Source organism: Neolamprologus multifasciatus, chromosome 14 (assembly GCF_963576455.1).
Source record: "Neolamprologus multifasciatus chromosome 14, fNeoMul1.2, whole genome shotgun sequence".
NCBI lineage: Eukaryota > Metazoa > Chordata > Actinopteri > Cichliformes > Cichlidae > Neolamprologus > Neolamprologus multifasciatus.
Window position 1 is genome coordinate 6,009,890 of NC_140452.1, and position 24,729 is coordinate 6,034,618.

The 24,729-nt window shown below is 40.3% G+C and overlaps 3 protein-coding genes and 1 long non-coding RNA gene across 6 annotated transcripts in view; 2 read left to right on the forward strand and 2 right to left on the reverse strand.

Moving 5' to 3' along the window:
- Nucleotides 1-8,695, forward strand: part of LOC146503345 (uncharacterized) — a 32,614-nt gene extending 23,919 nt beyond the window's left edge. For both annotated transcript variants that reach the window (XM_085184879.1, XM_085184878.1), the window contains exons 6-17: nucleotides 86-121; nucleotides 501-542; nucleotides 637-686; nucleotides 1,661-1,713; nucleotides 1,800-2,026; nucleotides 2,133-2,386; nucleotides 4,797-4,922; nucleotides 5,603-5,738; nucleotides 5,866-5,913; nucleotides 6,010-6,081; nucleotides 6,202-6,489; nucleotides 8,587-8,695. In XM_085184879.1, the coding sequence (XP_085041005.1) occupies nucleotides 86-121; nucleotides 501-542; nucleotides 637-686; nucleotides 1,661-1,713; nucleotides 1,800-2,026; nucleotides 2,133-2,386; nucleotides 4,797-4,922; nucleotides 5,603-5,738; nucleotides 5,866-5,913; nucleotides 6,010-6,081; nucleotides 6,202-6,489; nucleotides 8,587-8,615 (1,361 nt within the window). In that variant the 3' untranslated portion in view covers nucleotides 8,616-8,695. The remainder of the gene's footprint in view (nucleotides 1-85; nucleotides 122-500; nucleotides 543-636; nucleotides 687-1,660; nucleotides 1,714-1,799; nucleotides 2,027-2,132; nucleotides 2,387-4,796; nucleotides 4,923-5,602; nucleotides 5,739-5,865; nucleotides 5,914-6,009; nucleotides 6,082-6,201; nucleotides 6,490-8,586) is intronic.
- A 687-nt stretch (nucleotides 8,696-9,382) lies between these two features.
- On the reverse strand, nucleotides 9,383-14,622 carry il12a (interleukin 12a). Its single transcript, XM_085130246.1, has 6 exons — nucleotides 11,624-14,622; nucleotides 11,407-11,496; nucleotides 11,223-11,264; nucleotides 10,972-11,115; nucleotides 10,818-10,859; nucleotides 9,383-10,704 (listed from the first exon to the last, which is right to left on the reverse strand). The coding sequence occupies exons 1-6, from the start codon at nucleotides 11,657-11,659 to the stop codon at nucleotides 10,570-10,572; spliced, it is 489 nt and encodes a 162-aa protein (XP_084986372.1). The 5' UTR covers nucleotides 11,660-14,622; the 3' UTR covers nucleotides 9,383-10,569.
- Nucleotides 14,623-14,749: 127 nt separating this feature from the next.
- Nucleotides 14,750-24,729, reverse strand: part of schip1 (schwannomin interacting protein 1) — a 275,998-nt gene continuing 266,018 nt past the window's right edge. The window contains exons 13-15 of one of the 2 annotated variants that reach the window (XM_085184870.1): nucleotides 17,587-17,710; nucleotides 16,828-16,921; nucleotides 14,750-15,777 (exon numbers count right to left, since the gene is read on the reverse strand). In XM_085184870.1, the coding sequence (XP_085040996.1) occupies nucleotides 15,726-15,777; nucleotides 16,828-16,921; nucleotides 17,587-17,710 (270 nt within the window). In that variant the 3' untranslated portion in view covers nucleotides 14,750-15,725. Of the gene's footprint in view, nucleotides 15,778-16,372; nucleotides 16,922-17,586; nucleotides 17,711-24,729 lie in introns of those variants that run through there. The other variant, XM_085184869.1, reaches the window with a different exon arrangement.
- LOC146503348 (uncharacterized) lies at nucleotides 19,152-22,062 on the forward strand. Its single transcript, XR_014868607.1, has 2 exons — nucleotides 19,152-20,846; nucleotides 21,093-22,062. It is a non-coding gene; the product is annotated as an uncharacterized LOC146503348 (long non-coding RNA).

The window sequence follows — 24,729 nt, forward strand, 5'->3', positions numbered from 1 at the left end:
GTTTGAGGCATTGTATCCTGATGTGTTGCATTTTGGTTTCAAGAGTTTTCTATAAATCCTTCAATTTGCTTTGTTTCCTATCCAGAGAATGAAGAAGCCCATGCAGAAGACTCTATAAACAGTAAGACACACCAGGAAATAAACTCTTATTTTGCTTGTTTGTGTACATGTAGATGTTCGTGCCTGCTTGTAGGAGCTGCCTAAACCTTAGCGATGACTCAGTAGTCTATGGTCACAACTGCGTTTTACTGGCAGTAGTGCTACATAATTATGTCACAAATATCAGATATCAGATGGCTTTTTAATTAAGGAATCAAAACTAAAATGTAACTGAACACACTCCACCCTCTCGCAAACATCCACACACTCGTGTACACACACACACACCCTGGGACTGGCTGTAAAATTTGTTTGTGGGATATCTCAGAGGCTTAAAATTGGATTTCAGCCTGCAAGATTCTCATGTGATAGTTGCTGATCAGAATCCATTTACCTCACAGAGGCAGGTGCTGGACCTGAAGCAGGGGCGTTAAATGGGAAAGGTAAGCCCACGCCAAGTAATGCGCTACGCTGCACTCGTGATAGTGTTGCCCGGCTCATGAATAACCTCCCGTTTCTTGCCATGTATGCTGACAGATGAGAGGCCCTTCAAGTCATGCTGCAAAAAATGCAAAGCCGTCCAACAGGTGAGCTCAGAAACCAGGCGCTATCTGACAAAATGCGATTTTTACAGCTACCGTTTAACTTCGTCTGACCCGTAATTCTGTCTTCATCACAGGGTTACACTCTGAACAAAGTTCAACACAGCCAGGCTTTCTGTGCGTTAGCTGGCTCGACAAAACCTGAAACCCCTGTTAGAGATAACGGGTGTCAAGGCGGCAGTTATCAGATTGAGTTTCAGGCCTGAAAACAGGATTGTTTCACGGGTCACATCGCTCTTTTTCCACACAAAATTACCCCAGGAGTGCAGCCCACTCCAATCAGAAATATTATCAGATGATGATAAAATGGTTATTAAAAATCTTTAAAGAATATAAAAATATGGCCGTTAAACACTGTTGAAAATAAGACAGATTAAAGCTGCAGAAAATCCTTAATCTTGGGATTTATCACACATCCCTGAAAACGCTCCCTGTGCTGTTTCTTTGTAAGGTGACGGCTACACATTAGACCTCTGAAACTTAAAGCTTATTGTTCCAAAGCCTAATAATGGAGACGTGGAGATGGCTTTAGTTTGTCGGCAGATCAAAGTGAAATTAGTTTTATCGATCGAACGTGTTTTCTCTGTTTTAGTAGCTACATTAAAACATTTTCTGCATCACCAAACTAACACGTGCACATTCCTGTGGCAATGAGACACACGGTTTGTACTTTATTCAGTAGTTTTTAAATCATTCTGTGAGAAGAGAAGAATCAGTCTAAACTTGGCACTTTCAGCTGATTTTAAACCCAAACTCTGAACATAACCTGCTGCTGACCAGGTTATATTCGGCATAAATTACCACTGTGTTTTAGCTGGAAAAAAATCCACTTTTATGACACAGAAAACTCTGATTTTAAGCTTCAGACGGCTTGCTAGGCCATTAATCTCTCTTCGTAGCACACTCTTTTACCTGTTTCTGTCCTTACTGTGTGCTTTGCTGTTGTTTGCTTTTCACAGAGCCATGGCAGTGAGCTCGTTACCCCGAAGAGACTGTCCAAGGGGCGGTTGCAGTAAGTGGAACATGCATTCATGCATCATGCTCACGTTTATTTTGTTCTGATTGCTCAGCATCACTGACTCTGTTTGTGTCTTTCAGGGTGCAGCTAGAAGAAGAGGGCACATACGAGTGTTCGCTCACTGGTCTGGTTTTTGAAGCGTCCGAGCGCGTCCTTGTGCGGTACTCTGTCTTATCCTGGTCCAAGTTTGGCGCCTTTCTACATGACTCCTGGAAGTTTGCTGGACCCATCTTCAATGTGGACACTGTCAATAAGGACGCGTCTGTCCTCAAGTCCATCCAGTTCCCACACTCCATCTGCCTTGCTCGTAAGCTCGTAGGGCATCCGCCCAGCACATTTACGCTGTGAATGAAGCAAGAGTTCTGACTCGGTACAACAATTTGAAATGTTGTTTTTTCTGTCTTATATCACAGATACTGACAATGACATGACATTCAGCGTCCTGCACATAAAGGGCAACCGTCCAGTCATCGAGCCCACAGTGGATCACTCAGGGAGCCACGTTAAGTGGAATGTGACGTCCCTATCGCCCGTTGGTCCCATCATTCAGACGAGCCAGGCTGTAGAGCACCACGGGGTGGTTCTGGTCTACAAGCAGCTCACCGCCGACAACAACAGCTACAGCTTCCACGTTTATCTGGGCACAAACAGTGCATCTGACATCAAGGTAAGTGGTGTTTTTCAGAAAGATCTCCAACCAGCTCTGTTTTGGTTGTCAGTAGACTTGCGGTGTATTTCCAAACCTGACATATGGTTTTGGAAATTTGGTCAAATTTAACCAAACCCTCCTCGGGTTTCAGGATCCTGTTTTCTTTCTCTATCTCTGTCTTCATTTCCACAACATCCAGTTAGAGCACACTTCTTTGAAACGGCACTGGCAATTGTTAGTGACACGATTTAAAAAAAAGTGCCTTGTTTATTTTCATTCTTAAAAGTGTAACTGGGATTCAGCACTTCTTTCCCCCTCCCAGTATCTGTTTCTGTTCCATAAGGAAATACTGCAGTTACCTTGCACTAACGCAGCATGCACACGGTTACACAAGGTTATTTTCTGATCATGCCTGACCACGAACACACATGTTTAACAAATGCACATGTTAAACCCAGACGACTGAGGACAGTAATCAGTTTCACATTTATAGAAAATGCATGTGTGTGTGTGCGGATATAAAACCGTTAACTGCCCACTTTTAGAAGAACACGACCGGCCGACGCTTTGACCGACTTCTCGTGATGTTTTTCTTAAACAGTGTTGGGGAGTAACGGAATACATGTACCGCCGTTACGTATTTAAAATACAAAATATGAGTAACTGTATTCCGTTACAGTTACCGTTTAAAAAGGTGGTATTTAGAATACAGTTACTTTGTTGAAATAAATGGATTACACGGCGGTACTTCCCTGTTTCATATTGTCGCGGGTCAGGACTGTTTGGGTTTTGTTTGACAGCTACGTTCTGTTGTTCCAGGCGGCAGCGTTACGGTTGCCATGGTTACAGGGTGACGCTCTCTCTCTCTGCGTGTTTCCTGGATGAGAGAGCGCCTGTTGTTGTTGTGCTAAGCTAATAGGCAGAATGCTACAGGTATAGCTCTAATGTAGCATCATAGGCAGTGTAGTCCGTGCTGCAGGGAGAATGGACTGCCATACACGTTATGTGTCTGTGAGCGAGGGAGGGAGAAAAAGGAAAAGTACGAGCTGTCATCGAGCAAAAACGGGAGCTGGAAGCATGTAAATATAATAATAACCACTGCAGCTAAGAAGAGAGCCTGACGAGCCCAGTTGTAAGTAAGCTATTAAGACTCGACTGTACACCGTGTTCGTGTTTTCCTCCAAAACCAATAAGTTCTGTTGGAGCAGCCTTTCAACGCCTCTCTCTGTCTCTCTCTAGCAAAGTTGACCCAGACAACAAAGTAAAGCTAGTTTTCGGCTACGAGCCCGACACAGAACCCACCGTATTAGCCAGAGGTCCCTTTACTACGGTTCGGAGCCGCGGACCTTCAGTAACAGTAATAAATCACAGCAATAGTACATTCATGTAGTTGTAAACAGCATGATAATATATTAAGTAATCCAAAGTATTCAGAATACGTTACTCTCATTGAGTAACGTAACGGAATACGTTACAGAATACATTTTGGGGCATGTATTCTGTAATCTGTAATGGAATACATTTTAAAAGTAACCTTCCCAACACTGCTCTTAAAGTGAAAAGTAAATTCTGGGTTTCAATTGAGGAATTTATTTTTTTTTACATTGAGTAGAGTTCAAAAATAAAACTGCAGCAAAAATACCTCCGTTGCAGGAGCAGCACACAGAAATATTCCATTCACGAGACCATCAAAAGTCTCCTTGTGTTTTTCAGTCACGGCCACGTCTTTCTGGACGAAACTCCAGAAAAATACCTCACCGTTGAAATTTTGTAGAAATTTGTTCGAAATGTAGCTTCCACTTTTTGTTAATTAGTCACACTGCCAACAGCTTCAATGGTGCAGATTTCCAGGATTTTGTATTTCAGCTACAATTTGCGCTTCCGGCCTTAGTAAACCACCTGTCATTTAGTTATTTACAGTGAAGCGCAGGGTTTGTGCGGGGAAATGATTCGAGTATTCATCTTCTTAAAACAAAGAGTCATATCAAAATAAAAGAAAAATGTCAGTGGCCAAAATAGCGTTTGCGTTACTGTAAGTGTACCATGTAAATATGACGGCTACATGACATTAAAGCTGTAAAGCTGTTGGGTTTTTTTCATTTTTTTAAAAAAAAAACTTGAACTACTGAACTCACTCAGGAAGTGTTTGTGGTTTTGTGAGCATGTGTGTTTGTTTTTGAGGATGTTGCTGGTGAATAGTCATTCATTTATTATAACCTAAAAAAAGGGCTATTTCTAAAAATGCATTGATTATTATTTTTTCCCCGTATGATGTCTTTTTTTCCATTGCCGCTGTTTTCCTGTCGCTCTGTCCTACCGTCATTCACCGTGAACTCTGAGTCCTTATGAGACGCCCTCAGTTTAGTAACTTCTCTGTCATCGTTGCCTACAAACTGAACTCCTGCTATGTTTTTATTTTTAAAACTAGGATATAAAGAATCAGGTGCGGGGCTACAAGACTCGCTACATTGAAATAGTAAAGCCTCCCACGTGCAAGCTGGACGAGGGAACGTATCGTCTCCTGAGCGAGCCGGAGGGAGACATCAAACCTCAGGTGTGTGTCTCTCAACGAATCTGCAATTTACGTGGATCAAAAAGCAAAAACCTTACACGTCTTAAATTCGGGCTTTCAATGCGATCTCCTTGTGCACCTCAGGGCGGCTTCCAGCACTGCTGCTATTTTTCGATTGCTCAGTGTTAGTCCCATTCTGTCCACGTTCAGCCAGCAAGGCAAGCTGGATCTTTTCCTCCTCGGTGTAAAAATGGTGACTCTAATACGAAATATTATTTTTTTGGAGAAGAAGACTCACTCGCTTCATCAAATGTTCTCCCTCAGATACTCGAGGAGATTCGAATGGCATTAGAGTCTGCAATGACAAATTTACAACAAACAACCTGATGAATATTTGGGTGGCTAAAAGAAAGGCAAACATGTTCCTGTCCTGTGGATTCTTTTAACTAGAAAATGCTACTTGGTGTGTTGGCCATAGCTGGAAACCCAGCTTTCATTATCTTTGCTAATCCACGACGGGAAAGTCTCGCCAGGCTGACAGTGAAGTTCGATGTCTGCACAAGACACATTGGTTAGAACTGGACTTCCACAGAAAGATCTAAAAATAGCAGGAGAGCTAGAAGTAGTCCAAAGGTGCTTTTTGATTTGATCTCATTTATAAGATTTTGCTTTTGTATTTCACTGACTACACAGCTAAGTTGTGGATGTGTGTCTCTGTACAGGAACTGAAATTCACCCTTGCAGTCACTAAGATGAAGGGCTACTTTGAGGCTTTCTTTGAGCAGCACCCTCCATTTAAATTGTCTCTCATAGAGATTAACACTGAGGAGACTGTATGGTCTGCTACCATCAGAGAAGGTACCGGTGCATGAGTCTTACTTTGGAGACACTTTTGTCTTTTGGAAGTTTGTGTTTATATTGACCGAAAACCGAATAAACCAAAAAGGATTCACTGGTCCACGTCCATCTTTTGCTCTTCCCTTAGGTGACTGTGTGGATAACACCGAGAAGAAGCCGAGGAAAAGGACAAACAGTATGCTGGCTCTTTCACTTTTTTGTAATCCGATTAGACTTTAGCACGTTTTTAGCTTGAAAACATTAACTGATGGTATATCTGTCTCTGAAATAGGCAGACAGAGAAGCAGCAGCCCCTCAGAAGACGAACTAGCCTTTAAAAGAACTCGAATGCAAGACGAGCCAGGTATAAAACTTCATGAACAACTTTATGGCCAAGTCAACAGTTCACACCTGAACTATTCCAGATACGCCTGAAGTCTTACTAAAAATAAATACCCATGTGTTTATGTGCATCTTTCTCCAGATGGAGTGAAAACAGCGGCCACTCAGGGCCAGGACATGTCAGAGAAGCAGCTGCTACAGGTGGCCAAGCGGCTCGGGAAGGAGTGGAAACAGGTGGCTATCTTTCTAGATGTTACCTCCAAGGAGCTGGATAATATCCAGACGGCAGAGACAGATGTGACCATGCAGAAGTTGAAGATGCTGTTGATGTGGAAGAACAGGAATTCCGGAGAAGCCACGGCTAGGAATCTTTTGGAAAGTGTGAAGGAGCTGGATGACTTGCCAAATGAGGTTCATCAGACGTTACAAGGTACAACACTGCTAACCTAAACAATTTAAGATGGTGATGAATGCTCGTGAAGAGCAGGCATGTAAAAGTCAACCAATCAAATTGTTGTTAGATGGAAAATCGAAAGGATCGACCTACAGAGGGCTGAATTCAGGGACACCCCAAAAATCAAAGTAATCCAGCAGACTAGTCTGTGTTACCAAAATTCTATTGAGGAAGTAGTTTGTATGACCCACACACGCTCGGTATCCTAAGGGATCTTTTCCCATATCTGGATTAGGGCATCACTGAACACCTGAGAGGTGCTCGATTGGATTTAGTCAGGCAGCATGGCAGCGAGTCAGGGGTATCAATGCATTCATCCTCCAGGAACCACCTACATAGTCTCTCCACGTGTGACCGGGCTGCAGGAGGAAGCCAGCACCCACTGCACAAGTCTAGGGTGTGACAATACGATTCAAGGAATTCATCCTGATATCTAACTGCAGTCACTGTGCCGTTGCCTAACCTGCAGAGGTTTGTGCGTCTCTCAGACCATCACGACCCACCACCAAACCGGTTAACGGGTAACTGAACGACGTTAAAAGCAGCATAACTTTCTCCGCGGCTTCTCCAGCCTCTCTCACACGTGCTCAGGGTAAGCTTGCTAAATAAGAGTCTCCTGGAATCTCCTCCATGCTCTCAAGACTCTGCCGCTCAATTGCAAAGGCACGTATTGACGTGCTGGGTCTAGGCATGGCCAACTGCTACCAGCCGAATACAGAACTAGTGAAAAAACAGTCAGAAAAGATGAGGAGGGAAAAAATGCACCTGTAAAACATTCCTGTTTTATGGGTTGTCTCATTGTTCCTCCTCTTGCAACACCTGTTGTTTATTTCATCAACACCAAAGCAGCTCAAACCGATTAAAAACACCCTCTGCTGATTAACTGACCAGGACAAAATCCCAGAACTTGAACCGACTTGACGCTTTGCTCAGATTAAAAAGTGTTCCTTTTCATTTTTTTTAGAGCAGTGTATACAAATAGCTATCTGTACAGGCTCATGTAGAATCTGTACAAAAGGGACAAGCCTTTTGTTATCAGTATGAATAAGCTGGTAATGTTTGAGCAAGCTTCGGTTGCATGCAGACAAACAGTCCTTTCCGCGGAGCACAAAAGATGGATTCCATTTGAGAAAATGCGTCAGATAACCATCAGCTATTGCCCGCTGACGATTTATCTTGTTTTTCTGCATTAGTCAAACAAATATTAGCTGATGGAAAGGAAAATCTTAGTCCAGATATCCCCTGGATACACCAAAAGCCCAGAAAAATACAGTACTAGTGAGATGACATATTTTATTTGATGTATTTTTGTAGGCTAACCCTGGGACTGAGGACCACACCTGGTTCCCTTTGAAAACAAACAAACAAAAAAAAACAGTGGGACTTTTCCACTTCGTGGATAATTGCAGAACAAAACTGGGAAATAAAAGGTCATGACTGTACGTGTTTCATTCAGCAAGACAATCTTCACCAATTCTTGTACTTTTATGTGTTTTGGGTTTTTTCTTTTAGTATATTTTTACTTTTTAATAGGTGTAAATAATTAAAATCTTTTACCAAATGAGACTCGCAAGTTTGCGATCCTTGGAGAAAAGTAAAATGCTGACATCGGAGTTTATAGCTTAGGCGTGTTCAGTGTGATGACGTGAACGTCTGAAGGATCATGAAACCGCTTGTTAACGAACAACTTTTACTCTAAAACAAACTGTAAAAATACTCCAAGCTTCTGTTAGTCACTGACTTTATTTCAGGCATCTAACCGAAAAACTGTTCTAAAACCCATCACGGTTAGGACAGGGGAACCTGAAATACAAAAGGCTCATTTCCAGGAACCGTCGATGGGACTGGCTCCCAGAGGTCAACTCATCAGAGTAGTTGTGTTTGCGATGAGCTGAAACTTCTTGCTACTTACCTAAATAAAGTACGCATGACAATCCCACCGATTCTATGTACTGCAGTACAAATATTACCGTCTCAGCAGCTCTTTAACTCTTTAGGTGACGAGCACTGAAAATTCAAACTCAAAGGATGGTACAGAATCTTAATTCATTATTTGTTGTTTGTTGTTTTCAGATATGATGGTTAACGAAGCGGTAAAGTGAAAGGGAAAATGAAAGTGAATTCCATCACTCTTGGATATCATCGGCGGGAAGAAACGATCTCAGGACGGGATCTCAGGAACGCAACAGAGCAGAGTCTCCCTTCAGTTTGCATTTCTCTTTGAATATTTTCTAGATATGAAACTGATTCGTTTATAGTTCTGCATTTCATAAAAAGGAATCCTTTTGTTTCCCTTCTTTAGTTCAGCTGTAGGTTTCTTGGGTTCTGTGGTGAGCACAGAACCGACTGTGCTGTAGCTAAGGATACAGAAATAAATTAGCTTACCTTTTAAGCAGGTAAAAAAAATGACCAGTAGAGGTCATTGAGATGTTTAGTAGCTAATTATGTAGCCAGTAACAGATGTAAATGTTTGGTGCTGCAGTGTTGAAACTGCAAAGACATCTGGAAAAATCCATCCATCTGTGTGTGTTCTTTCACTTTTGAATGTTGGGCTTGTGGGAATTTTTATAAAACAATTAGGCATTATATCACGTGGACGTGAAAATGACTGTCCACAGAATTACAGACTGAACTATGAAACTAGTTTGTGTTTTTATAAACTTGTCCGCACTATTTCCTGTAAATAGATTCCATTTCATTGTCACTCATGTTTTTTTTTTAAAGCCAGTTATGTCTGTTTTTTGTCTACATGTCCTTTATTTGATGCGATAACCGTGACTCTGTAAAACAGCTGTGCACGAGGACCAGAAAATGATGCTGATTATGTTTAACTGGGAATTACGTCCTGCTCTCCGGAGGCTTGAATGCATTTCTTTTCTTTTTTCCCAAATGTGTAATCTTTATGAAAAACAAAAATGCAGCATGTTGGGATTCAGGGATAAATTTAGGTGTTTTACCTGTGTGAGTGCAGCTAAAACGAAGCAAAGTATATTTGAATTCAGTTTTTTGAGGAATTTTATTTAGCAAATCTAGACCTCAGGTATGATTAAGTACAATAAAATCAGCAGGAACAGCTGTGGAAATCTTTCAGGTACCAATTGCAAATGTTTTTGTAAACATTATTTGAGAAAACCACAATGTTTCATTCAGAGAAAAGGGTTGTTTCCTTAAAAGAAAAATACCACTAACAGTCCAATTTATCCCTGTTACAAATATGTTTGTTGTTGTTTTTTCCTTTTCTTTTTAAATCATGTCAGAATCTCTCCAAAGACTTTTCATAAAACAAGTGAAATCACTGTTCGTTTCATCATTTTAAGGAAAGTGATCCGAATTCACACCAAAACAGAATAGTTCCTGCTTTTGATCACGTCTCACCAAGTTTCGGCAAATTCAGCTGCTTAGTTTTTACGTAATATTATTAGAACGTTGTTCAAATAAAAGGAAACAAATCATATCTTTAAGGGTAGGATTTGAGCTCGAGACAAAAATCAAAGTTAAGATTGTTCAGGTGTTCCCTTCGTTTACTTTTTGTATATTTTGAAACAGGCAGTAGCCTCGGCAGAAGAGATGAAATAACGAAGCGCTATTGACTGAAGGAAACAACCGAAAGTCTCCTACATGTTTCTTTTTTACTTCATTTCTTAACTTCTAACTGATGGTGAACAGTTTCAATCAAAATCACTTCAACTTTGATGCTTGATAACAAAATACTTTATTTAAATAACAATAAATAACACAACTGGAGATCAAATAAATAAATAGATGCAATAAATAAATAAATAAAATCATTATAACACGCTCCTAAGCGTAACAATAATTTGAACATTCTTCAGCACTTACTGAATGAAGATACTGGAGTTGAACCAGCTAGCTTATGCCTGAGTAAACTTCCTTCAGTGCAGACAGTTGTGCAGCAGGTACATTGTAGAACTTGGTCAGTAGTTGAAAGAGATGGTAGTGACTAATTAGGACAGCTTGTTCTGATGTGATAATAGAGATTTGATATTTGTTGTGCTATTATTTGATGAGGCTGAAGTCGAAGAGGTTGCCAGATGTTTACTTCCTGTGGTCTCCCGAGGAGATGTAGCCAATGGCTCGGTTGATAGTGATGGCTCTGATGTGGAAGCCTTTCATCATCTTATTCATCTCCAGCCGGTTGTTGTAGGACTCATTGCCCCACACTTTGGCATCCTGTTATAACAGGAGAGGATAGAGTGTGAATGCAGGACAATAAATACTCAAGATCAGTGATCCTAAAGACTGAAAGACAAGGTGTAAATATGGAACAAAGAATATAAAAATACCTTTGAGGGCAGGTTCTCTACATCCAGCTGCGGAAAGCAGTTCTGTATAAACCGAGGAATATTTAGTTAGACAAGTATTTCCCAGGAGATTCAAACTAGTTCACCTTGAAGTCTCGATGTCTAATTTTAAGAAGAAATTGCAAGATAAACACACCTCTGTGAGATTCTTTGTGATTTCCACGATTGGGCTCAGAAGTCTAATTTCCTCTGGACCATTTTTGAGAGGACCTGTGAGGTAAGATGCAATCGCTTCATGATAGTAGAGCAGGTCCTTCTTTATGTTCTTCAGACATTCGCTCTGTCAAAACAATGGGGAAAACCCCGTTCAGTTTCAGCTACAATACCAACACATGCATATGAATCATAGCTTCTTTTTATAGAATATACAGTGTGTCTGACACTGACCTCACTGAAGGAAGAATTTCTTTGTGTCACGCAACCTAAGTTCTGTGCAGGAAAACAAACAGACATTTAAAATCAGCAATGTTTACACTACAGTCATTTGAAGTTGTCCAACCAATTAAAACACAGTGAAAGCTGAGCTGAAATTATGACCCCATAAACTGTGCTGCTTTGGGAAAAGGCTCACCTGAGTCAGAGTGGGTGCACAGGCCAGTACTGTCTCCCCAGTATTCCTCATCTCAATTTTTTCCGATTGGATACCATCACTCAAATAAATCTGTGATACACAGTAAAGAAATTATTGCTACAGAGTAGAATAATCACGGATAAACGACACAGATACCGAGAAAACAAAGGGAGGAAAATCATGCAAAAAATCACACGCTGCTGAGATTTGTACTCACACTGTCCAGAGCTTTTGAGATGTTCAGCAGGAGCATCTTGTAGAAGTCGGCGCACTGACCGCCGGTCCCCGGGCTCGGTGCGGGCACCGGGAGAGCTTCGGATGTGCGCCAGCTCAGGGACAGCAGCAGCACACAGCTGGCGACGTCTGCAAGGAAAGAGAGAAACAGCCGTCAACGCACGAGCCTACACGGGCATTACGACACCCAGCTTGCACGAGCACGCAACAGAGCAATTTAAATAACAGCCAATCTGACTTACACAGTTGAAAGTTTGCCATAAGACTGCTTCTGATCAGATAGGGAACTTGGCCGGAGCTTGGTAAATCAGCACTGTTTCAGTCTCCGTATGAAGCTGGGGTTTATATACTTAATAGCTGGGGGGGAGGGGGGGGGGATTCCCTTAACTAAAACTTTTTGTAATTTTTGTATGGTTGAAAGAAAAACAAAAGATCTCTCTCTCTCCCCTCCCCCCCTCTCTCTCTCTCTTTGATTAATAGTCTTAAATACCCAGCTCTGGGAAAAATTAAAGCGCGTTTTATGAGAGTATTTCCTACGTACCAAGGTGTAAAAAAGTCCACAATGATGACTAGCCTTCTAGTGAGGTAATCGTTGAGATCTTTTTTATATTAGGGGAAAATAAACAAGGAGTTTGCCGATGTGATTGTTGCAGGTTGACAAGAAGCATCTATGAGGGGCACTTTCGATAAACGATATACGCTCACAAGCTGGGATTCGTTCAGCATCCGGTGCCTTTACTTTCAGACTATATATAGCCCACAGTCCTGGAAGCTGACGACGCCCTACCCACAACATATCAAAGTATAGTCAAGTGACGGCATTTGCATATTTGCATCAAATCAAAACAACACGTATGGATGACGATGAAGGGAAATTATTTTTTAAGCAAAAAATTTCAGTACATTTAAGCGCATGCACTGCGCAGCCTGTCCTCAGAAAGTGTGCAGTGTTATAAAGATGCAGTGCACGTGTACTATTTTATTCACTGCAGCAGTCTGTGCTTGTGAGGTGCACAGTTATTGTTTCCTGCAGACCTGGTTGCAGAATAAATCATAAAAAACAGAAATAAAATAACCCAACTGTTGGTAAAAAGGAGCGGCTGATAGTAAACTAATCATAGTAGGGGCCAAACCAACATTGTGGTCTGTGGTGGCAAATTGTCAGTGGCCTGTCATTTGGTGAGTAAGAGTTTTATTCACTTGTGGTAATTAATTCCACGGACGTTCTCCCCAACAGATACTACCGGGTGTCCATTCAGGCATGACTAATTACGCATGTTCTTGACCAACTGACTGATAACGTCAATGAAGAGGAGGTGGCATTATTATTATTATTATTATTTTCCTCGTGTTGAGGAGTAGGTGCTTGTGGTTTATGTCTGCTTTGTTTTCACTCATGCTCAAACTTGGAAAACAATGAGCAATGCCAACCAATCCCCACAGGGCAGGGTAACACGGTAGCCTGGCCAGTACAACACCGATAGCGCTGAATATCAAATCTATCAGAGAAATATTGGCTAAAGCTACAGTTTCTTTGCATAAAATATAAAATAATAACATTTAAATTACACAGTGTAGCCGCCTGACAATGTAGTCCCAGCAGTGTGATACTAAAATGCTGCTAAGGGACAGAGAATAAAATCACTGGATAATAAAAGTCCAAAAAAAGGTTCTTCAGAATGGGTACTTTCTTCTACACTTAGATTATGTTCTATATATATATATATCAGCTCCTTCTGACTTATAAATGAACTTTAATTTACCTTTTAACCACTCCAGCAAATGATATGAATACACCCATCCATCCATCCATCTTCATCCGCTTTATCCGAGGCCGGGTCGCGGGGGCAGCAGCCTAAGCAAAGAGGCCCAGACCTCCCTCTCCCCAGCCACCAAGGCGAATACACCCAGTATCCATGAATGTAGTTCTGAACTGCGTATTTGCAAGTTTTTAAAATAGTTTTGTGTCGTGACACTCGACTGTAGGTATTATTTACAAGAAGATCATTTTCAGGTGGCGTTTGGATATCAAAGTTAACTGTTAAATAACCCTACTACTTGAAACATTTAATTAAATAAATTCTCTTAAATTGGTTTTACTTTTCCGTGAAAGGAAAGTTAATCTATCCATTTTTATTTATTCATTTTATTTTTACATGAAATAACAAAAAAGATGAAACAGACAGATGAGTGTTCATGTTCAGTGAAATGTGTATTTAACCTGTGTTAAATACACATTTCACTGAGGCTAATCCTAACTCTAACCCTGGAAGGCTGTGGAGGTGAGACTGTTTTAACAATGTCTATTTCATATGTGACAAATTCCCTTTGAACTCTTTTTAGATGGTGTCTATGCTATGAGATATCTGCTTTCTATCTATCCACAGAGGATCGGAGAATTACACAAGACTCATAATGAGAATGACGTGAAATTTTGAAACACACAAAGCACTACCTTGTTCTCCTCTCTCACTACAGTTTTCAGAAACTGCCGTCTACTGTGCTTACCCACTTTTGAAGGGAAGTGCATTCTCTGAAACTGTGGTCATCGTGTGGTTGAGAGGAGTTTCCTGGCCTTTGTCTTTGGACCATCAGACTTAAACTTACCATCACTCGCTTTATACAATACAACATATGCTCAGATATATGATGCGAGAGTAAGAAGGGGAGATTTTCCAAGTAAAAGCACTGTATTCATTACCAAACCTACAAGTCATATAGAACTATTTCTGTATCCTTTTACCTTTCACTGGACCACAAGTGGCCATTCGTTAAATATTTTAATTCCACAAACTGTCATTTTTCTTGAGAAACAAAAATCCCTGAATGTGACCCAAAAGGGGTTGCCCAAATTGATATGAAGTCCCTTTAAGAGCAGAAAAGCAACCCCAATAACATAGTGAGAACTACGAGTGTCATGATGAGGCAAGACCGAAAAAGGGAGTCGAGTCATACTACGTGTGATGTGATGTCATGTACTCTCACTGCTGTTGTGAGGTTTTAGTTCTTGCACTCAAGGAGGAAGCTCAACTGAAAGCGCAATTTCGTCTCTATGTTGTGCAGCAGCAGCAGCACACAGCAGCAAGTAGAAGTGCACAGCAAACCGCCATATATGAAACAAAGTTTATTCTTTATTTTACATATCTGTACATAAACATTTCTTCCCTCAAATAAAGTATCTGAATACAGTAGGATGAAAACAATATTAACACACTTATTCATTTAAAATGACTCGTGTCAGAAAATCAACATTCACAAAATGTTGAAGAGCAATTAGAGTGAACGTATTACCAAAAAATCTACAACTCCACTACAAGGCAGGCATGTTTTCCTTTTACACTCTTATAGCACCTTCAAACGAACATTTCTCATCAGCTGAAAACGACCATTTGTGCAGAATAAAAACGGGTCGACTCTGAAATACTTTTAAATTACCGTCCAACTTAAAATGGTCTGAAGTTAGTTTTCCATGATTTTCTTTTCTCATACAGCGTTGTTTCTTTTTTTCTTCTTCTTTTTTTTTTAAATCTCATGACTGACTTTCTACTAAATTTTTCACTATTATTTTGTTTTGTTTTTTTTTCTCCACAATTTTTGAGCTCGAACAGTCATAATTTAGTGGTGGATGTAGAAAGTTTAAAAAAAAGAAAAGAAACGAGAGCAAAGCGAGGCCGATCACTGCACAGGAAGCTGGGGGACAGAATCCATGACGACACACAATCAGTTGCCTCCTCTCCCAGGAAACAGGACGTGCTACACCGTCCTTTGCGCTGGGAGAAAACCGCAGAAGCGAATGAACGAGGGCGGCCTTCTTCTGTGCTGCTGCTACCGCTGAAGTCAGTGAGTTGGACAGAAAGGGAGATGGGGAGGTTCGGGAGCAGACAGGGAAGCGGCGAGGAGCAAAGTACTTAGGACGAGCGGGGAGGGGTTCGGATCGACACGGGGCGGAGGTGGAATGGCTGGAGGGGGAAAGCTTGTTTGGGAGCAGGGGACTAAGCTTGGCATAGGGAAGCGGATTGCAGGTGAGGGTGGGGAGTGTTAGGGTGGGGGGTGCTCGGGTGGAGGTTGGGGTGGTGGGGGGCATCTTATTTGGATAGGGTTTTCTCAGCCAAATGTTTCTGCTGGCTCTCGGCATGCCTGGAAAGAGAAAAGTTTTACATTATATTTATATTGACACTTAAATGATGAATTAAGTGACTCAACAAATCCAAAGATAAACAAGAGCACTCAAGCAACTCCCCCTGAAGGGCGAGGGCTACACTAACACTTTGTCACAATATGATGAGCCAAGCCTGTTATGACGTTGCAGGGCGTCGCACTAAAAAGTCTGTTGTATAGCTCTCTCCACGCCCTTTCATACAACAAGTTACTCGAATTGGTTTCTTGACTTTTTTTTATGTCCCCCAAAGCCTAGTATGCTATTGGGGAGTTTGAAGATAGATGATTAATAAAAAGTTGTGGATAATATAAAGTTTTTAGGAGTTTTGCATTTGGTACCACCCTGACAACAAATTGGTATCGATCATCACACCAAATTTAGAAAACTGTGGATGCTAGAAACGGTTACACACAGAGAACAACACCAACAGCGAAAGCTGAATATCTGATCCCCACATGCCCCGGCTAACCTGCTGATCCCGCCAGAGGTTTTTTCCTTTCAAAGGGAAGTTTCTGTCTCCCCAAGTGCTTGCTCACAAGGGACTGTTAGATCGCTGAGGTTCTTTTTATTTGAAAGTTGAAAAGTCTTGACCTCTTAGTGTAAAATGTAAAAAAACTTAAAAAAGGAAAATCTACTAAAATCTCTTAGGTGCACAGGTGCATTGGGTGGCATGTTCACCTTCACATGCATCACATGCACAGCTGAAAACAGTCCCTTACAAATGGATTACTTACTCACATTTGAGTAATGTTTGCTCAAAGGGGAACTCTGCACATTTAAGACATTAAAGCTTACAAGTGTTTACAGTTCTCAGGGAGAACTACTTCACATGTGATAAGAAGTTGCGCAAAGACTTTTGCAGCCACTGAGAGAGCCGTGCAAAATCAGACAGCCGACCACATTTTCACAGGTTTGAAGTTTGCAAAATCTGCGTACGAAAGAATCCCTTGTGTTCTTTTTAATAAGTTAAAAAAAGAAATAAATAGTGGAACGTGCAGTGAATAAATAGTTGAAGAGTGCTTTGCCACCTGGTGAGGTCCTCTATGTCAACCAGCATGGCGTCTTGCTCCATGTGTAGCTCATCCCGAATCAGTAGCAACTGTACGAGCTCCTCGTTGAGACCTGGAGAGATCGATAAGAGGCGGAACGGACACTGACCACAATGATAAAGCATAATTTCATATTTAAACTACTGAAACTAGGGAAACACCACAATTACCACAACTGATCGTACCAGTATTCCATTGTGATCCTAACAATAGATACTAAATCTACAAGAAACACTGGAAGTGATCCCCTCAAATTCCCATTATGGGTTCATAACACTGAAAACTTTATCAGCAGTCTGACCACACACACTCACGCTCGCTGTCTTTAATATCACATGTTACAGCGATTGTCCCTTCAGTGCCAGAAAATATGAAGCATAAACTAAAGATATTTTCAACGGGGAAAGTCTGCTTTGTAAGTAAAAACAAACTCGTGCTTTTGGACTCCTGGGGATTTTTGGAACTTTTTTAGGTAAGATGCGAGATTATTCATCCAGCAGTACAGGGATCAATGATGTGTACCGTGCAGTAACAGTAAATGCTCAGGGGAAGCTGTTAACTGGTACAACTCTCTGAAGTGACTAACTTATATATAAAAGTACTTTCACATCCACTAAAAAGGGTAGGGGTCACTATGTATGCGCGTGTTTTTCCCCAGTTTATCTCTTGCTCATTTCTGCAAGTGAAAGCAGAGGTCAGCGTGATTCTGTTTGTATTCTGGGCGTGTGGTCAACTCACTTTCAATCTGGGAGTGCAGGTCGTTTACTATAACCTGGAGCTGTCCCACTGTCATGTCTCTCAGGTCTGTGGGCTTCAGGCTCCTTTTCATTAGACACTCGCTGATGTGTGGCATGTGTGGAAGCTGCCGAAATAGACACACAGAGTTATGTAGGGGAGGAAAAAACAAGAGCAGAAAACCCTGTTAGACAATGTGTTTTCCCTAATTGGATAGTGAAACCTCACGCTAATAACCAAAGCACAAAATGCACAACTGACTTCTTTACTTTTTAAAAATAATTATATTTGAATGTTTACAGATGACAAACTGATCAAATTAACAGAAAACTGATGCATTTAATATTCCTTAAATCCAACGTGCAAAAAGCTCCATAAAGGCTGCAGCTCATGATCCTGAGCCTTTAAGCCACACAGTCAAACCTAGACTGTGTCCTCGTCCTCATCGTCTTACATTTTATGTTTATACGTTTTATCGCTGTAACGCCAAGTGTATCACATTTGATACGTCAGTTTTCGAGACCTCTACATCATCACTGATTTTTTTTAACCCCCTTATATGTTTATGTCAGTTTAAAGAAACGAATGCCGAATGTAGCGAAAACTCATATATTCAAATTGATATTCATTTTTTTTTTTATTTCAAATTTTTCAGAGGCTTCAATAAACGTTCCAGTTTTTTTAAACAAATGTGATTTCGTGGTTCAGGCTTTAAAGGGTTAATTATATTTCTATGGTAAAACATGGTAAACGCTGTACATGTTTTCAGTTCCTCACCGCAGCTTTTCTACACATTTATTTCCTCGACAGAAACCGAAGGACTGATTGTTTTGTGAACACAGAAATTGCTCTCCAGCGATTTGCTCATTTGCTCTGTTTTCAAACACTTAAGTCATAACTTTAATAACTTTTTGACGGCAGCGATAACAGAATCTTTGTTTCGTGCATCATTAGATCCAACTTAAGAATTACCAGCTCGCTACATTTTAAGGCTTTTAATGTTTAGACGTGTTTTCTTTTTCCTTGACAATCTCTTTTAAAGTACAGTATTCATGTGTGTTTTTACCCAAACACACATGAAATACATTATGTACCCCATAGAATTAAAGCTGGTATTTTATCTTTGATATAACTTATAGAAGTATAAAATTTAACTTATGTAATTTCAATTTCAACATAAACTCCAATGAGTTTTATTAAATCACCAAAGATTATAAATTCAGTTTTACTGAGTTTATTGTAACTTCACTGTGGAAGCTTGTTTCTGCCACTGAAAAATAACCAGAAAAATCTATTTTCAGTTCAATATCTCAAAATTTCAATGGATTTTCTCTTTTTTTTAGATATTTACTCTGAACGTTGATTTGAAATTTTGAGTTAATAATGCAACAATTTGACTTTTGGATGACAACGAATGCTTGTTTCGTTTTCCAGTTGCAAAAACCAAAAAAAGTGTTTGTGTCAAATGATTTAACTCTTGCAACAAAACAGACTCTGTACTAGCCGAACCTGAATGTCATTTTTCATGATTTAATTTGATTTAATGATTTAAATGGATAAGAACACGTTCTGAATTATGTCTCATTGAATCTCTATTTTAAACTTCAGACATTGGCAGATTTCATTCAATCTTATGACTATTTGATCTGTCATTCACTGCTCCCAGACTCTTAAATCTGACATCTGAGCCTGATTAGATTTACATTTTTTTTGTGTGTTCAAAAAACAACCTTAAGAAAAACAAACGTGAACCCGGTTAAACCCACACTGTCAGGAATTATCAGCAGAATAAGGGCAGTGAAACTGAATCCCAGTGGGAAATAAAAGAGTCAGCTGTTTTGCCTGAACGCTTTCTGTTTGCATTCTGCAAAAGGAATGAATGCATCCCAGGCTCCTGCTTCCCCGGTGAAACAAAAGGATATATTTCCCTTTGTTTTTCCTTTGAGCGGCAGTAAAGGTGGGGGATTTCAAGTAGGCGCTACTGTTTGTTCACAAACATGTTGACAGCATCTTATACAAGTCCACAGCACATGAACTCGGTGTCTCTGTGGGGTGCTGTCTCTCCAGCAGGGGCCAACAGTGAGACCACTGAATTATTTTTACTTCACAGAGTCATCTCATATCTAATTTACATTTATATCACCTCTCTTTTCTTGGAACCTTTTGATGCTGCAAGTTAGCAAGAAATCACAGTCGGTTGCAACTGTAGTGCAAACATCGAGCACGCAATCAAAGAGAAAGAGATGAGAAATTAGATATTTAAACTCTCCCTTCACTATTACTTTTAACATGCTAGAATCTGTGTAGCATTTTAGTGCATGTATATATATGTTTTAAACTTTTTTTAGGCTCTTCTGCTGGTTTTGTGTATGTCAGAATCTCCTCGCACTAGCACCGGTTCCTTCAGATGCAATAAAAGCACTAAAGCATCACGTGTGCTTAGTGAGGCTCACCTGGGCGGATCATTTCCTCTCTGTCTCTGCCTCTCTTAACAATCTGTCTCAACCAGTCTGCATTCTTTATCTTTGCATCCAGCGCCCGTTTCCTCGGTCGTGGCCCACTTTCACCTCCAGCCTTAGTGGAGATAAACGCGTAGAGAACGCACTCATGCTCTCTTTTCGTAAGGGGTGCGTGGGCTCTTCTTGGTAGTCTCATTTCACTTTCACATTACTACCGGAGCAAGCATATATGAGGCTGTCGTGCGTAAGTTTCAGTTTCGGGAAATTGGCTATGTACAAGAAGGTCACTTGAGAGTGACATAAGGAGAAATGTGATGTCAGCATGCGTGGGCCATGGGAAAGGCTTGAGACTGGTATTAGTCCTGACTCAACTTCTGAGTTTCTGTGGTAGACTGACCGTACTGCTAATTGTCATCTGAATATTGAAAACCAGAAAGATAATTTCCAGTGATGACTCTGTGTCATATTGAGGAGCTGTAAAGCTTTGTGAATGAAGTCAAGAAAGAAACTAGAGGCTTTACAGTGGAAACAAATTATTGCCCCCATTTCGCTCTCACTCATTTTCTCACTTTCTCTCAGTGATTCCGCTTGAAATTTTAGGACGACTCTCTAACCAGCAGACGGACGTTTAGGTGTAATCTCACTACACAGGCCACAGTTTCCGTTCTTTTCTCTTGCCCAGCGGCAGGTCTGGCCACTTCATCAGAAACGTCATCACTTACTTTTAGCGTATCATTTCTGTTGTTTATCCAGTAGTATTAGCAATGAAGTATTAGCATCTAGTATTAGCTACAAACGCATCCAGTAGTATTAGCAATGAAGTATTAGCATCTAGTATTAGCTACAAACGCATCCAGTAGTATTAGCAATGAAGTATTAGCATCTGGTATTAGCTACAAACGCATCCAGTAGTATTAGCAATGAAGTATTAGCATCTGGTATTAGCTACAAACGCATCCAGTAGTATTAGCATCTGGTATTAGCTACAAACGCATCCAGTAGTATTAGCAATGAAGTATTAGCATCTAGTATTAGCTACAAACGCATTAGCTTTAGCTCATATTTGAAATCTTTATGGATTATCTTTAATTTTTTATTCAACCCGTTACCTGTAGGTATATATTAAAACTCTTTGTATCTATTTTAACTGTTTGTTAGTAATGTAGCTTTAGCTTTATTAGCTTTAACTAATATTTCACCTGTTTATCTTTAGTTTATCCACACCGAGCTAAAGAAGAATAATGATTTAGCAATTAACTATTTCACCTGTTTATCCTTAGAGTTTTAGCGCTACTTTAATTATCTTGACCCATTCTTGCTTTGGAAAAGCTAGTTTTCTTCAAGATGTCTTTGCTTTAAGGTTTTATAAACAGACTGTGTATAAAACATTAAAAGTCTATACCTGACAGTTACTGAAAGCTGTGTATAACAAAAAGTTTTACATATCAGGGCATAGTACAAACTAGGCCTTCACGGGATCATTGCAGCACCTTGAGTCATTTCTTTTTCAGCCTTTCTGTTGTACATCTGCACTGTCCTTGGGGTCATTGTTCCGCTGGATGACGCTTTATGCCAAGCTTTAGCTGTTGGAGAAATCATCTATTTACATCTACAATACTTCGGGAAACACGGGAGTTCACGGTCGACTTAATGGTTGCAAGTTGCTCGAGTCGCGGGGGGTGCAAAACAAATCCAGATCATCACAGTATGAGGTGTTTGTGCTGATTGTGTTGATTTGCAGTGTTTGGACTTTCCCAAATGTAGTGCTGTGGCCAAATATCTGTCCAAGGGACACTGTTCCACAAGTCTTGTGTTTCGTTCAGTTGTAATTTTGCAAACATAATCCATGCTGTCGTGTTTTTTTGTTTGTTTGTTTGTTTATGATTGATGGGGCTTTTTCTGTATAATTGCAGAGTCTTTACCTTACAAAATAAAACGCCTCGAGGCGACTGCTGTTGTGATTTGGAGCTATATAAATGAAACTGAACTGAAAAAGTGCATTTCCCTTTTTTCTTTCTTTCTTCAAGACAGAAGAGCCTTGCTGCCCAAAACCCTTCCAAATAAGCCGTACTTGTTCAGTGTTTTTCCTGATTTTGTTGTGATGAACTTTAACATTTATTATGCTAACTGACTGAGTTTGAGCTGTGGCTTTGGGGGTTTTACAGTTTCTCAGCATTGCACAGTCTGACCTTGGGGTGAATTTTCTGGGACATCCACTCTTGAGCCTTCAGTATTTTCCACTTGTGAATAATCTTTCTTAGAATGATGCACGGTCATTCCTTATGTCTTTCCTCCTTGGCATTTCTCTAACCCACACCTGAAACTTCACAGATTTGTTCACACGTGCTGATGACGTTAATCCCATGCACCTTGCTGCTGCTTACACTTCCTATGGAAGCATTAAGGGTGTTCTTACGTTTTCACACACACTGCTTTGACACGTTGGCTCAGTTTTATATTAAATACATAATGACACATAATACATAATGTTTAGCTTCCATTGAACAGTGGCTTGGTGACAACTACTTACAGTTGAACTCTGAGAAGTCAGAAACATTAATTATTGCCCCCGACAACCAGATATCTCTAATCAAACAGCATCTTGGTTCTCTTGGCTCATCTGTTCACCTGAGCCTCAGGTATCTCGGTGTTGTTTTTGATTCTGCCATGTCCCTAGAACAACACCCTCGCCAGTTAATTAGGAACTGCCTTTTTCAGCTAAGAAACATCTCCAAACTGCGAACTTTGCTGTCTAAGTCTGAGTTAGAAATGGTTATTCATGCTTTTATTTCTTCTCGCTTAGATTATTGTAACAGCCTTTTTCTTTGTTTGAGCAAAAGGAATCTTGAGCGTCTCCAGTCAGTCCAGAATGCTGCTGCAAGGCTTTTAACTAAGACATGGAAAAGAGAGCACATTACACCAGTGTTACGTTCATTACACTGGCTTCCACATTTTAGAATTCATTTTAAAATCTTGGTACTGACTTTTAAAGCTTTGAATTGTGATGCCCCTGCTTACATTTCTGATCTTTTAGAACCCCACACTCCCTCTCGCAGCCTGAGATCTTCTAATCAAAGGCTGTTGGTAGTCCCACGAACTCGTTTTAAACCAGAGGAGATAGATCTTTTAGAGCGGTGGACCCCAGGTTGTGGAACGCTCTCCCTACATCATTACGTTGCCTTGATTTTATTTATTCTTTTAAAAAGCAGCTTAAGACTCATTTATTTAGATTGGCTTTTAATTAGATTTGTGCTGTGTTTTATTATTAATGTATTTTATGTATTTCTGTTTTATATTACTGTGAAGCACTTTGTGGTTTTTATCCTGTGAAAAGTGCTATATAAATAATTTGATTTGATTTGATTTGAATGACACAGTGTAACATGTCATGGTTTGTTCACCTGAGGTATTTACCTAAATTTAAGAACTGCTAAGGACCAGATTATTTTTAATATGTAAAACAGAGTGTAGTTTATTCTGACTTCCTCTGTCTCAGCTCACTAAGATAAGCGTTACACTAATTTGTAATGATATCTTAAAGGACGTCTTTTTTAAACTAATTATAATTTTACACTTTTTCAAATTAGTTGAGGCCTGCAGATGAACCACTTGTGGTAAAAGCACTTTTAGCCGGGAATCACCGTTCACCACTTGCCATTTGTAATGAACGCAGTTTAACAGATCTCTGGTGTTGCGGACAGGGCGGGCAGCTGTAGCCTTAAAACATTTTAAAATTCACTGCGGGTCGTGTCCGCGTGTGACGGTGATGTCTTCTGACTGCTGAGCACTGCTACGATGCTTTCTGGCATATGAATTATAGATGGACCCGGGCGAGTTGCCCTTCTCGTTTCTGAATAAGTAAAAAAGTTCTGACTTCAAGTGCGCGTGGAAACAAAGTGTGCATCTGTGACACCGTGGATGTGTGAGTGTCCCTTGGCGTGCGTGCTCCGGAGGAGGCAGCGGGGCAGACATAAGTGAATGAAATAATGATGAGCGGGGATGTCATCACCTTCCTCTCTTTAAGAAGAGGAGAGGAAACAGAGGAGGGGTGGGTGGGCTTTGACTGGTATTTGTTTCCATTACATCCCAGCGTAAGCCGTGTCAGAAAAGTGCCACTGAGAGAGAGCGTTAACAATCCTAAGGGCTACAAGACGCCTCTTCCCCTGATTATTAGCAAACAGTAAAAGTGTCAGTCCTCAGGGACATCACCTAAACTGCTCATCTTTCACTTTCTCTAGGCTTTCACTCTTGGATAAATAAGATTATTTATGGCTCATATAAAAACAGGATCTGGCCTAGACATACTCTAAACCTTCTCGGAGCAAAAGTAGAAAAGCTTCTAAGTAACTAAGCTTCTTTCAGCTGCTACTTTAGTTAAAAAGGGTCACTCCAGCATGTATAGTGTCTTAAACAGTCTATCTTACAGTTTACATGAGTCAGAAGTCAGCTGTTAGATCCATACACTGTTAAAAATTGTCTTTTTAGTCCTGTAATAATAATATTTATGATGTTTTGGCTACTTTGGACCCCAGAAGACAAAATGTAAAATACACTGACAACATCATCACCCTGTTTTTTTAAAAACTAATTAATTTTAATCAAGAAAGTTTAAGTCTAATAATATATGTATAGCGCTTAATCACCACTCCGTCATGCCAGTCCGTTTAAAATGACTTGTGAAAGGTCA

Excerpts from the sequence above, each read along its gene's own strand:
- il12a (XM_085130246.1), bottom strand. The coding sequence starts at position 11,659 with ATGCTCCTGCTGAACATCTCAAAAGCTCTGGACAGT. Across the intron at positions 11,497-11,623 it reads TCTCAAAAGCTCTGGACAGT|ATTTATTTGAGTGATGGTAT; the intron begins GTGAGTACAAAT and ends TGTGTATCACAG. Across the intron at positions 11,265-11,406 it reads GTGCACCCACTCTGACTCAG|AACTTAGGTTGCGTGACACA; the intron begins GTGAGCCTTTTC and ends TTTCCTGCACAG.